Below are 12,643 nucleotides of genomic sequence, written 5' to 3'. Positions count from 1 at the left end.
CAGGGAGAGGGAGGCCGGGGATGCCCCGCTCAGCATCAACTGCGCGGAACGTCTGGTCGATGCTGTCGGGGCCCAGGGCAGGGGGCCCCCAAATGTGTCCCCAAATGTGCACCAATGGCATATTGGTTATTTTGAATTAAAGTTACTTAAGAAAGAGCTGATGTAAGAGGGACACTCTGATCCTGTCTCTGTCTCCCTGAAGGCAGGAAATAAACCTCTCCTATGAAAGGTCCACTCCGTGCACCTGGAAGTAGAAGGACACCCTAAACTCCAGAGAGGGAGAGTTCGGGCAGAAAGCCTGGATAAGCAAACCTTGTTACTTATTTCATTGACTACCCCAGGCCCACATTGTTTAGATTCTTCACTAATTAAGCACCAAAGCCAAAGTGTCTTTGTCCTGTCATTTCCTCACAAATTTGTTTCTTTGTCTAAAAAGTATAGAAGCTGCCTCCTTTGGCCACTTCTTAGGTCTTGTTTCTATGATACCTCCCTGCGTAAGAATTCATATTTGTTTCTCTTTCTCTCCTGTTAGTCTGTCTTGGGTCAATTTTATTATTAGTCCAGCCACAAGAGCTCAAGAAGGGTCAGCGGGGGAAACCCCCCTCCCTAACAGTGCTCTTCCTAGGACCTCGCGGTGGAGGCAGGGAAGCTGGGAGCTGGGAGACAGGCTTGCTGCGCCTGGGATGCTGAGCAAGAAACCCTGTCCCCTAATCGTGGCACTGGGACTGGTGACACCCTGTTACTCACTTGTTCCAGCTCTGTGAGGTTTTGGGGGCCATCTAGGCAGCGGAATAAGGAATCAGGGGCAGAGGCCACTAAACTTTCTTACTGCCGCCCTTTGGGAGACCTCTTTGGCGGTTCTCCTAATATGAATGCCTTTCTCGTTATCCTTGACTGATGCTACGATAGAAATTCTCTTAGCGGACCGCACTTAGCCATCTCAGGAGTCGTGTGGGTCTGAGGGTCGCCCACCACTCACAGCCTGCTTGTGACTGGTGGCCTCTCCCCAGCCCCTGTTCTTCTGTGCCCACAACTGGGGCCCTGTGCACCCCAAGAGACAGCTGTGTTTGTTCCCAAACCTTTTCACATCAGTTGCTATCAAAATTAAATAAGTATTACATAAACCAATAAAGTATAAAGGCAAAAAGAAAGAGTTGTTGTTACAAGAACTCAGTTGAACGCTTTCGAAAGTTTGATAAAGGTGAATTGCTTACAAAACCAAATGTGCTGTCAAAATAGATATGAGTGTAACATTTATAGGACGTTGGAAGAAATGTAAAAATCCAAGATGACGCACAATCTGATTGCTTTGCTGAGTTCTGGGGCTAACTTTAATTAAAAAATCCAAACTGGAACTCATAAATGATGCAATATGGGTGTGGATTATGAAAGACACAAGTTTCTAATTAGTACAACTATGATTAAAAAAAATAAAAAAAGGCCTTGGCGACATCAACACCAGAAGACTGGTGAATTAATTACATTGACAAGTTTTAACTTAAAATATTTAATATATGGGCTTCTGTGTATATATACACAATACATAAGCATATATGTATGTATGCATGTATGTATGTATATATACAGGTCTTCCTTGATTTATGATAAACCCACTGTAAGTTGAAAATATCCTAAGTCGAAATGCATCAATACACCTAACCTACCAAACATCCCAGCTTAGCTCAGCCTACCTTAAACGTTCTCAGAACACTTACACTAGCCTACAGCTGGGCAGGATCATCTAACACAAAGCCTACTTTTTAAAAAAAGTGTTGAGTACCTCATATAATGTACTGAATACTGTACTGACGGTGCAAAGCAGAATGGCTATCTGGGTGCAGAATGGTTGTTGACCCTTGTGATCACAAGGCTGACAGGGAGCTGCGGCTGCCACTCCCAGCATCATGGAAGAGGATCGGACTGAAAAGAATATTGCCAACCTAGGAAAAGATCAAAATTCAGAATTCAAAGTACGGTCTCTACTGAATACGTATCAATTTCATATGATCTTAAAGTCGGAAAATTATAAGTCAAACTACTGTAAATCAGGGCCCGTTTGTGTGTGTATATATGTTCTGCATTTTACCCAACTTCTTAAGATTAACTGACTAACTACCAGTTCCCAGCCTAGGACGAGAGGGCTTTTGGCAGGTGCCATTTGTATTAAAAATAGTGGAGCAATATTGTCAGTCATAAGAAATATATATATTTGGTCATTCAGATGACCAAAATTATTTCTCATATATATTTGGTCTGCATCCACATTTCCTGGCTCACAGCTCCTAAACCCTTGTAATATCCTAAGTGTAGAGAATGATGTAGGTGTCTTTTGTTATGAGAATGAGGTGATTTTTGGAAGCATCTAAGGATGGGGGCTGATTGCCAGGAGAACTAACCATCTGATTAGAGGGTTGGAACTTTCTGTCTCACCCCCTGACTTGCAGGGAGGGAAGAGGGGCTGGAGGTTGAATCAACGGCCAATTGCCAGTGATTTAATCAATCGTGCTTATGTAATGAAGGCTCCATAAAAACCCCAAGGACAGGGTTCAGAGGCTTCTGGGTTGGTGAACACGTGGAGATCTGGGGAGAGTGGGGCTCAGACAGACCGCAGAAGCTCCGCACCCTTTCTTTCCCCTTACCTCACCCTATGCATCTCTTCATCTGCCTGTGGATTCCTATCTTTTAATATCCTTTTAAAACAAATCGGTAATCTAGTGAGCAGATGAGTTTTCCTAGTTCTGTGAGCTGTGCTTGCAAATTAGCCGAACCCGAGGAGGGGGTTGTGGGGACTCTGATTTATAGCCAGGTGGTCAGAAGTACAGGTAACAACCTGGGCTCGTGACTGGTACCTGAAGTGGAAGCATCTCGTGGGACCGAGCCCTTCACCTGTGGAATCTGATTCTATCTCCAGGAGATTGTGCTAGAACTGAGTTGAATTCTTGGACACCTGCTGGCATCTGAGAATGTCCTGTCGATGTGGGGAAGCCTACACACACACACACACACACACACACACACAGAAGTAGGTCCAGGAATGCTTTAGAGTGGCCACTCCCCCAGATGGCGGAGACTGTATTTTGTTAATTTTTCGCATCCTCACTCACTCACTCGTCGGACCCCCGGGGAAGTGGGCGAAGCTGGGGCAGAGCTGGTGGCGAAGCCCTTGCCCACAGGGGTTTAGTGCGGGTTATTCCATCCCTTGGTGCGTGAGGCAGGCAGTGGTGAGTGACTGGCATTCATAGAATCGCTGGTTACCTGCCAGGTTCACCAGGAGCATCACTCAGCTCAGGTTCTGGGAGGGTCCCCTGGAGCGCTGCAGCTGGTTCTGGAACGCGGCATCCTGCTCTGTGGGGTGCTGGCCCCAGGCCCCGGGACAGCCTCTTCCTCAGTCCTCAGTCCCAGCAGGTCTTTGTCCTGCACCTGAGGCGCTTTTGTGTTCCCAGTGAATTTGAGGTTCTTGATGTCTTGCTTCGTACAAAGAATTCAGTGGGAGACAAAGTGATAGGTAAGAAGTGGATTTATTCAGAGAGAAACACACTCCACAGACAGAGTGTGGCCCATCTCAGAAGGCGAGAGAGACCCGAAACATGGCGTGGTTAGTTTTTATGGGCTGGGTAATTTCACCGGCTAATGAGTGGGAGGATTCTTCCACTTATGTCGGGGAAGGGGTGGAGATTTCCAGGTATTGGGCCACTGCCCACCTTTTGGCCTTTTATGGTTGGCCTCAGAACTGTCGGGGCGCTGGTGGGTGTGCCATTTAGCAGCTAATGTATTACAATGAGCGTATAGTCAGGCTCAAGGTTACTGGAAGTCGTATTCCGCCATCTTGGACCTAGTTGGTTCTGACCAGTTTTTGTCATGTCCTATGGCTATGTCATTCTTTTAAAGGTTGTGCCTTGCCCCCTTCCCTCCTGTTTCAACTGGACCCCAACATGGTTAGGCTGGGAGCATAGATGGGACCGAAATGGATTAATTCCCACCCAAGCCACAAGCCCCACCAGATGTCACAGTCCAGGGGAGGCCTGGGTCTGGCACTCTGAGGATATCCACCAGCTTTGGACAGGTGGGATAAGGTTTGGACCATGTAAGGAATCTCCCGGAAAGTGTCTGAATCCATGGAAAGTCCTGAGGACATGCTGTGCCCTCCCCAAATCTCTACCAGGAGCTCGGCTGGAAGTGTCCTCACTGTGAAATGAGTGGCATAGTAGGAGAAGTTCCCCAAGGATGCTGTCTTCCCCCCACCACCCCCATTCTAATGCCCTGGGGCTGCAGCCACATTCTGCCAGCCTGGGCCCTGGGGCCCTCCCAATGTAGGGGATGCACTAGGCCCTCTTGGTCTGAACCTCTGGAAGAAGTCTGCAAGCTCTTAAGGGGGGATGCGAGATTTCTTTGGAGAGTTTCAACTTTTTGTTGAATATTTTGTAATACAGAAGAGTACTGTTGGTTAGGTTTCCTCTAACCTTCTAGGTTCTTCAGGCTGGTCTAAGAATTAAATTGACATTAGACAGAGAAAATACAATTTAGTTTTTTGTATGTACAGGAAGCCCACATACACAAGAGGGTCAGAGACAGAAAGGTAAAATGAGGTCTAGACGCCATCCTGAGCTGAGGAACGGGGTCGGGGCTTCTGAGGATGGGAGGGTCACTCACAGGACGAGAAGAAGAGCAGATGTTGGGTAATTAGATGTTTGTCCTGACACACAGATGGGGCCACTTTGGTGAAATTTGTCTCTGGTAATAATTCTTTCCTGGGAAAAATCCCCAGTTTCAACTCTTGTAGGTAGTAAGGGGAAGGGCAGTAGTTTCCCTTGAACCCACAGGATCTCAACTGCCTTTAGCTCAAAATAATCCTCATTATAGCTCATTCTGAACCCCTATACTACATACAGCATCTATGTAAAATATTAAAAACAAGAGTGAAACAGGCACCCTGTATGCCCCATGCCCTCTTCCCATATATCCACTTCCTTCCCTCCTCTGCCCAAAGCAACAGTATCCTCAAATTTGGAGTGGTTTTGAGCTCCAAATTTAGAAATTTCATAGATGTTTAAAATGGTCCCTCATAGAAACACTCAGAAATAAGACAGGCTGGGAGTGGGTGTTGGGCTTTACTTGTTGTTCTGCTGACAGCGGGGCTGTCTCTGTCCACTCTGCTGAGGGGCTGTGGCTTTTCCAATTATCTGCTTGACTGTTTTGCTTGAACAAAACAAGTGAGCTTTGCCCCTTTAAACAGGTCCTTAAGGCACCAGCAGGTGTTGATTTATGGACACTTGATTTAGGTGTCACACTTATGTCTGTGTAGATTTAAACTGGACAGGACCCAGCCTGCTGAGGAGGGAGCCCTGACCCTCCATGCCCACTGGGGGGTTTTGAAAGGACCTCTGACCCTGGCGGCTTGATGCACAGGAAAGGCTGGGGTCAGGTACAGGCTACCGAAATAAGGGTTTTACAAAATTTGCACAGAGAGTACTAGGCTGAGCAATGTTCAGACACAGCACAGTACTTCTGTGGAACGTCACTGCATAATCTTACAATAAAAACTCCGCACACACAGCTCTTAGAATAGCAAAAGAGCAAAACTGACCACGGTCCCCTGTGAAGAAATGAAATGGAAATCTTGTAGGACGGAAAAGTCAGACACTTGGGCTCGGGTCCCCCACTGCCCACCCAGGGGGCCCAGTGCATCTCCGCAGGGGCAGGGGGACCAGAGAGGCCGAGGAGCATGGAGTTGGGACCCCGTTTCCCACCACAACACAGGCCTTCGCCCCTGGGTTCCCTGCGGCCTTCTGATAACTCCTCCCCTTTACCTTTGGCCTGGAAGTGAGGGGGAAGCGTCACAGGGATTACCTGACAGCCACAATCTTCCTACTGAACTCAAGTGCTAAATTCAGAATAAGGGGTTTACAAAGGCTGTGAGGCGGCACCACAGGAACCCAGGGCCTCCGGTTAAAGACCCCGAAAGACATCAAGTCCAGTCCGCTGTTTAGCCATCAAGCCCAGTCTACCGGGCCACTTTTGAAAAGGAGACTTGACCTTAATGCCAATTTAATCTCACGGGGAGACACTGCATCACCACCAAGGCTCCTGAGAAGTCTGGGGGGTCAACATCCTTACCTTGAATGTTGACAGTGTTAGGAGAGCAGCTGCGGTTTCCCAGGAACCCCGGGTAGTTGGGGAGAGCTGGGTGGACCTGGCTTTGGGGACATTTAGTGGTTTGGAAAGACAATTCTGGCCCCATAGGAGGAATCCTGGCCTCGCACAGTGGCCCCGACATGGTCGGAGCTGGGGGGAGTGGGGCAGGAGGCAGGCAGCCAGGACAGTCCCCAGGGGAAAGTCTGGAGGTGGAACACATGAAACTTTCCTTCTTTCCTCCCACTGCCCCTGCAGGTTGCATGTGGGGCTGGAATTTCCCAGCAGGCTATCAGAGCCCAGCTCTAGAGCAGCCAGAGGGACAGACGCTAACTGTGGGAGGGGTGACCCGATTCCAGGAGCAGCCCTGGGCAGGGCCTGAGGGACTGGAGCACAGGTGCTCAAGTTCCCTAAAATGTTTACCTTTTGAATCCGAACTCAGTCTAGGTTTATGAATCAGGACTTCGAAGGCAGGGTTTCCTTTATCTGGGAAGGGGAGGGGTGGCTCACTGTGGACAATTTCTTCTTTCTTATTTTACAATCTGGAATCTGCTCACTTGCACATCAGGCCCAATCTGATAACTTTTGCACAAAATCAAAAGCCTAAATGATCTTTTCTTAGGAAACCAAACCGAGTGGCTCGCTGATGCACCCCTACGGCACGCGTCCCCATGCATGAACGCAAATGGGGTCCTTTAGGGGTCCCATCAGCCTGAAAGACTTCCGGGTGTCTTGACAAGAGGTGTGGGTGTCCTCAGGAACTCACACTCTGGCGGTGGGTGCCGTTTGTGTCAAATGTGCAGGAAGCAAGAGCAGGTCAGGGGTGGGAACTGCAGCAACTGGTCCGAGAGTGAAGTCAGACGTGGAGGGTGTGCAGGGGTGTGGGTGGGGTCAGGGACGCCCTAGAGGGTGGTGACAGACGAAGGGGGACAACGGCCTGGAAGCTGCAGGAAAAGGATTTAAAATAACGGGTCACCACTGGGAAGGTGAGACCTTGGCAGCCGCAGGGAACTGGAAGAGATTGAAAGAAGCCAGGACAAACCTGAGGGGTCCTGGCTCTGCCACCGTCGGTGCATGTCCAATGGTCACGCCACCTGTACGGACCTTGATTTCTAGTAAAGGACTGAAGTCGAGGGTCACCGAGGCTCTTTTCAGCTGGACAAGGCTCTCTCATTTAGGAGGGAATCCTGACAAGAAAACAAACAAGAACTTGGGGTGGTGAATCCTCTTTGCACCTCACCCTGTGATCCCAACAGCGGGCTCTCTCTGCTCCCCATCCTCTGAGAGAGAAGCAGTGAAAAGTCTCGAGTGAGAATTTTGCCTCTGGTTTGATTTCGCTTCACTAGGCACTCTCTGGAGGTGAGAAGGAACTCAGGAGATGGTGTATTTTTGGATACGGTCGCTCTTTTTTGCACTGGAAGCCCAGAGGGTGGGTTTAGATTTGCTGCAGAGGTCATACACAAATCCGCACTCTTTGGCCCTCTAGTCATGCCCTGCCAGTGATCGTGGTCAAGGACGTCCCATCACTGTCAACTGTCCTTACACCTGAGATGGGGACACTCGGATCAAGTCAGGGCCTGTGCTTGGGACCCGCTAGGCTCCCAGAAACTCACCTCAGCCCCATTCTGAGCAGCCTGACAGCCCCAACAAGCCTCAGAATGGGGCCTCACAGGGCCAGTCCTACTTAAAGGAATCAAAGGACTCCTCTCGCTTCAAAGAAAGCACCCAAATCTTCTGAAGAAAGATGAGCAGTCTGATAAAAAAAACATTTTTTTTTTGTTTGGATCGTAAAGAATAGTACAGACTAGAACAAAGTTTTATTTAGGTAAGTCTAATAAAGAAACACCAAAAAGTAAAACACATTAAAAACTTTATTGTAAGTACCACGCATGTCTAAATTTGCATCAGTTTGCAACACTTCTGCTGGCTTTGCGGAACACAATAGTTGCAAGTTTCCTTAAATCTTGCTTTAGATCTTTTCAGGCTCATCTGCTCCGGCCACCCCCTCCTCCCCACGGTGGGGTCAGTCTACCCTGCCTCAGGCTGATATCTGATCACCCCAGGGCCAGGCGGAACCTGCCTCCAGAGGGGCTGGCCCTGCAGCTAGGACGCCCCGTACTGCTCCAGTGAGCCCACTCTTCTCTTTGTCCCATTTTTACTCCTAGCCTGAGTGGCTAACTGTGCATATTCTAAGCAAAATTAACTCCAGTTAAGTTTCATGGAGTATTCCAGAACCTCGAATCGGTATCTATTATTTTTTAATGGAAGCAGGGAGTAGTTGGGAAAAATCCCCTAGACTGGAGCGGGCTGGAACAGGTGGAAGAGGGTTCAGTTCCCCGTCTCTCCTTCATTGGCCGGGTCTGGCCAACTCTGCGTGTGGCAGATATGAACTGCTCATCCCTAGGGAGTGGGGACCCTGAACTGCCACCCGGGTTTGAAAGCAAATTTGAGGGGGAAAAAAAAAAAGCAATGAAAAAAGTCCATAAAGAAAATTTGACAGGTCCTTTCTGAGTACCAGTCCCCTTTCCGGCGCGTATGATCAGATATAATGTAGGAAGATGCATTATAGTAAAAAGAATATGACAAGAGCAGTAATTTCCCATCTGGAGTGCTGTTCAACTGCTTGCAGAAATCTGTAATTTTAATGCATTTTAAACACATTAGGAATGGGAGATGAATTCTCCAAACCAAGGAAAATACTCCATAAAAAAATAAAGATAGAAAATCCATGCTTCCTTCGTGGCAAACTTATCTTGGATACTTAATGGTAATGATCTTGGAATTAAGGGAGGGAGCAGCGGGGACCACCCTTTGCTCAGGAGGACAGGGAGGACATCTCGCCAGAGAGTGCCAGGTCCTGGGGCTGAGCCGGTAGCGGGACGTCACTGCTGTGGTCAGCAGCCCGCCGGCCCCTGTGCTGTCCGCTGGGACCGTCAGTGCTGCAGCAGGAAGTTGGTGGCCACGTTAAGGTCATTATTTGAAGCTCTCAGGGCTTCCAAAGCGTCACCTCTGGAAAATCCCATCTCCATGAGCCGGGCAACCTGAAAACAGAAACAAAACCAGAAAAGCCTGATGAGGCTGACGACACTGCCACTGACCCACCAGCCCCAAATGTTCCTCGTGTGCGTTCTGCAGGACAGATTACAGAGCAACGACAACACAACCGGTTTCCATTTTAGTGTGGAATCTGATGCTTATAAAATTACAACCGGCTCACCTTTCACGGTGCTCACTGTATACAGCCGATAAATACGCATTTCCTCACTGAGTCCTCACTTTAGAGACGAGGAAGGGGGCTTCTGAGGGTCAGTGACCTGCCAGGGGGCAGCCGAGCTGTGGCGCGGGGCCTGGGAAGCAGGTCTGCAGCAGCCACACTCCTTCGGGTCAAAGTTGACTCCCGAGGAAGAGCGTATCCAAGCTGCAGGCGTCCTGAGGCTGGCGGGCTCCGAGGGTGCACGCGCCTTTGCGTTCCTGGCTTGGCTCAGGCAGAGCACGGCCTTGGGCAGCCCGCCCCCAACCCCACCCCCGGCGTCTCACGGCAGGTGCAGCGTCCCTGGAGTCCCCGCTGGCCTGCGGGCAGCAGCTGCGCAGAGGGAGCGAAGCCCGGGCAGAACAGCGTGGAGGAGGCAGCTAAAGCCACGGAGGCAGGGAGGTCGAGGCCTCCATCTTTAAGACCACAAATCCCGAGTCTGTGAACGTAGAGGTTTCCTGTACTTTTACATACAGGCAGTCTCCAAGGTCAAAACAGGCAGTGTTACTACAGTTTATTCGTAACCTGTTTTCCCACTTTAAAATGTATTATAAAAACATTTATGACCCTGGACTAGCCGCAGGTGGTGGTGTTTTTTGTTTTTACTTATTTTGAAATATACTACATTTGCAATAATATATAGTGAAAAGTGATACTCTTACAAATGTTGAGATTTCCAGGAGGTGTGAGTTGACAGGGGCTGGGGACTTAGTCACCACTTCTAACCTTCCTTCCGGTAGAACGCGATGCCCTGGGGCTCCCCAGTGGTCAGAGCCCCGCTGCCTCTCCTTCCCCCCAGCTGAGGGGGGTGTGCGCAGGAGGGCGAGGGCAGGTGGGTCAAGCGGGTGGCCGCAGGGGTGACTGAGACCCCAGACTCCTCGTCCCTCAGGGGGCCTTAGGGAGAGGCTAACGGGTTGGGAGGAGACTCGGCTCACTTTTCAGAAGCTGGGGTTCTAGCTGGTGTTTTTTGAAACTGACGCTCTGATCCCTCATCAGTGGATCGTTGAGACTAGGATTAAAAAAAAGCACACAGCGAGGGTCCTCCCTCTAAGGAACCTCATTCCAGTTCTCCACCTCCACACACGCCTCCTAAGGGCCGGCCTGGGGGAGGAGACCGCCGACTTCCAGCTCAACTTCCGGGGGTAGTGGACCGACTGACTGCTGGCGTGGGCAGAACGGCAGGGATCCCTGCTTCCATCTCCCGCTCTGGGAAAAAGTGGCCCTTTCGGGAGTCTCAGGAACACTTCTTCACGCACTGGCCGGGATGCAAAGCTCTTCCTCAAGGGAGCCGAATCTGAGTCTAACTAGTTAGCGCCCGTGGGACTTCAAAGGCCCTAATTTATCTTTTGAAGCCACAGGAAACAGCCCCATTCCCTTCTCTGCACGAGGCGCTCGAGTGGCCTCCCCACCTCTGCAGGCACGCAGCTCCTGGTCCGTCCCAGGCTGTGTGGCTCCGTGTCTCCCACCTTTGCTGCCGGTGTGTCCTCTGCTGGGAGGCTCTCCCCTTTGCCCTTGGCCTGGTTAACTCGTCTTTATCCACTGATCTCGCGGCCTGTGGCCCTTTCCCACGTTTCCCAGACGAGGAGAAACCCAGAGTAGGGGTCTCGTGGTCCCACTGACCGCTGTCCTGTGCTCCTCCCAGCTGTGACTTAGGGCCGACAGCTTCTCCTTACCACCATACTGTAAGGGCCCTGGCTGCCTTCGTTCATCCCTGTGTTTCAGAATCCAGCACTTTCCAGCCTGCCCCTCCCCTTCCAGCGCTCGTCCATTTGTGCTGCTACAGAATATGGTACTGCTGGCGTGGTCTGCCCAGGGCAGAGGGCGGCTAGACGGTGCCACCCCAGCCCTTGGCACAGTGGGTGTGCGTGCACGTGTGTGCGTGTACACATGTCCCGAGTGTGTAGCTACAGCATCCTGGGGTGGTGAGTTAGCAGGCCTGCTATAAACCCTGAGTGAAATGCGCTCAAGCTGGGCCTCCGAGTACGTTTGTATCTGTTCTTCCAGGGACTGGGAGCATCTCTGTCGAACTTCCTCTGATCGTTTTCTAGCCAACCAAAACTACTGTCAGCTTAAATTTTGTTGTTTCCTGTGCTAGCTCCCTCAAACTCTATCATCCCCACATCTGATTAGCACACTTGCTAAGCTCGACAACTCACGTCACTCAAGTTAAAATGCCAAGCATTTGAGGGCAAGGGCAGGGCCCAGCACTCACCAGCCCTCCCCTTTCCATCCAACGGCTCATCAACAGGTTTCTTGAATTTTAACCAGTTTCAAACTTCGTATTATTATCTGTCGCAATGTCACTACCCTCTCTCCCAACGCGGCAAGAAGTGCACATGTCTTGGTGGCATCCTGTGTCAACAGGATCAGTTTGGTGCCTTCAGACCACAAGGCTCTTTACCTCTCACAAGTATCTCCTCAATAATCTATTTCAGGCTTCTGCCACACGTGACACATGAGTTTTGCCGTTCAATGATCAGAATCCACACTCTTGCCTTTCCCTGGGGTCATTTCACACTGAGTGGCACTCGGGGACCCGCTGGATGTGCGTCAACAGGGAGAGACCACCTCACTGGTCTGGGTACTGTGGCCAGGCTATTGCATACACTCCTGGACGGAAATGACCTTTTACGATGTTTATTCCAGTCACTTCCGGTTAAGGACCACTATCTTTAGTGGAGTGAACGTGGCCAGTGAGGGGGTGGGCAGCTCTGCCTGCCTTGTCTCTGTCACCCACGGACATGATGCCACGGGCCAACGATGTGGCCGCTCTCAGTGACGGTGAACAGCGTGGCAAATGCTACACTCGCTGTCACCTCTGTCACCTCTAGTACTTCAAGCATAGCTAACGCCTGGCTGCTCCTTTGCACCCAGCCGAGAGGAGCAAATCCACCTGTATTGCAATTCACGATTCACAGCCTGGAGCTGATGCTGTGTGAGCCTCGCCCCGGCGCTGGTACCGGGCGGGGCTGCCGGCCACAGCTTCCAACTGTACTGGAGTTCTCTCTCCACCGACTCCTGAGTCTGGTCCGAAATCCAGGAGATGCTGAGCACAGGCTGCTGCACACACAGAGCAGAGCAGCCGTGGCACTGCGGCCCCGAGGGAAAAGCTCTGGCCGGGCCGCCCCCGAGGGGCTGATGTCTGGTGTGAGGAGAAACGCGTTCTCTGCACACAAGGCTTCCTCCGGGTTCATTCTCTCTTCAGAAACACAACCACACGTGCCGTCACTGGCTTTGACAGCTAAGCTGGGTTTTTCTCAGGTC

At 50.6% G+C, this 12,643-nt stretch overlaps 1 protein-coding gene across 1 annotated transcript in view; it reads right to left on the bottom strand.

Moving 5' to 3' along the window:
- Window positions 1-8,015: 8,015 nt before the first annotated feature.
- The window catches only part of UBAC2 (UBA domain containing 2), a 153,479-nt gene continuing 148,851 nt past the window's right edge, over window positions 8,016-12,643 (bottom strand). The window contains exon 9 of the mRNA XM_082859690.1: window positions 8,016-9,170. Coding sequence (XP_082715816.1) covers window positions 9,063-9,170 — 108 coding nt within the window. The 3' untranslated portion in view covers window positions 8,016-9,062. The remainder of the gene's footprint in view (window positions 9,171-12,643) is intronic.

This window comes from Leucopleurus acutus (assembly GCF_964270905.1).
Source record: "Leucopleurus acutus genome assembly, chromosome: 18".
In the NCBI taxonomy this organism is placed as follows: Eukaryota; Metazoa; Chordata; class Mammalia; order Artiodactyla; family Delphinidae; genus Leucopleurus; species Leucopleurus acutus.
Note: the sequence above shows the minus strand (reverse complement) of the source record. Positions and strands in the feature narration are given on the sequence as shown.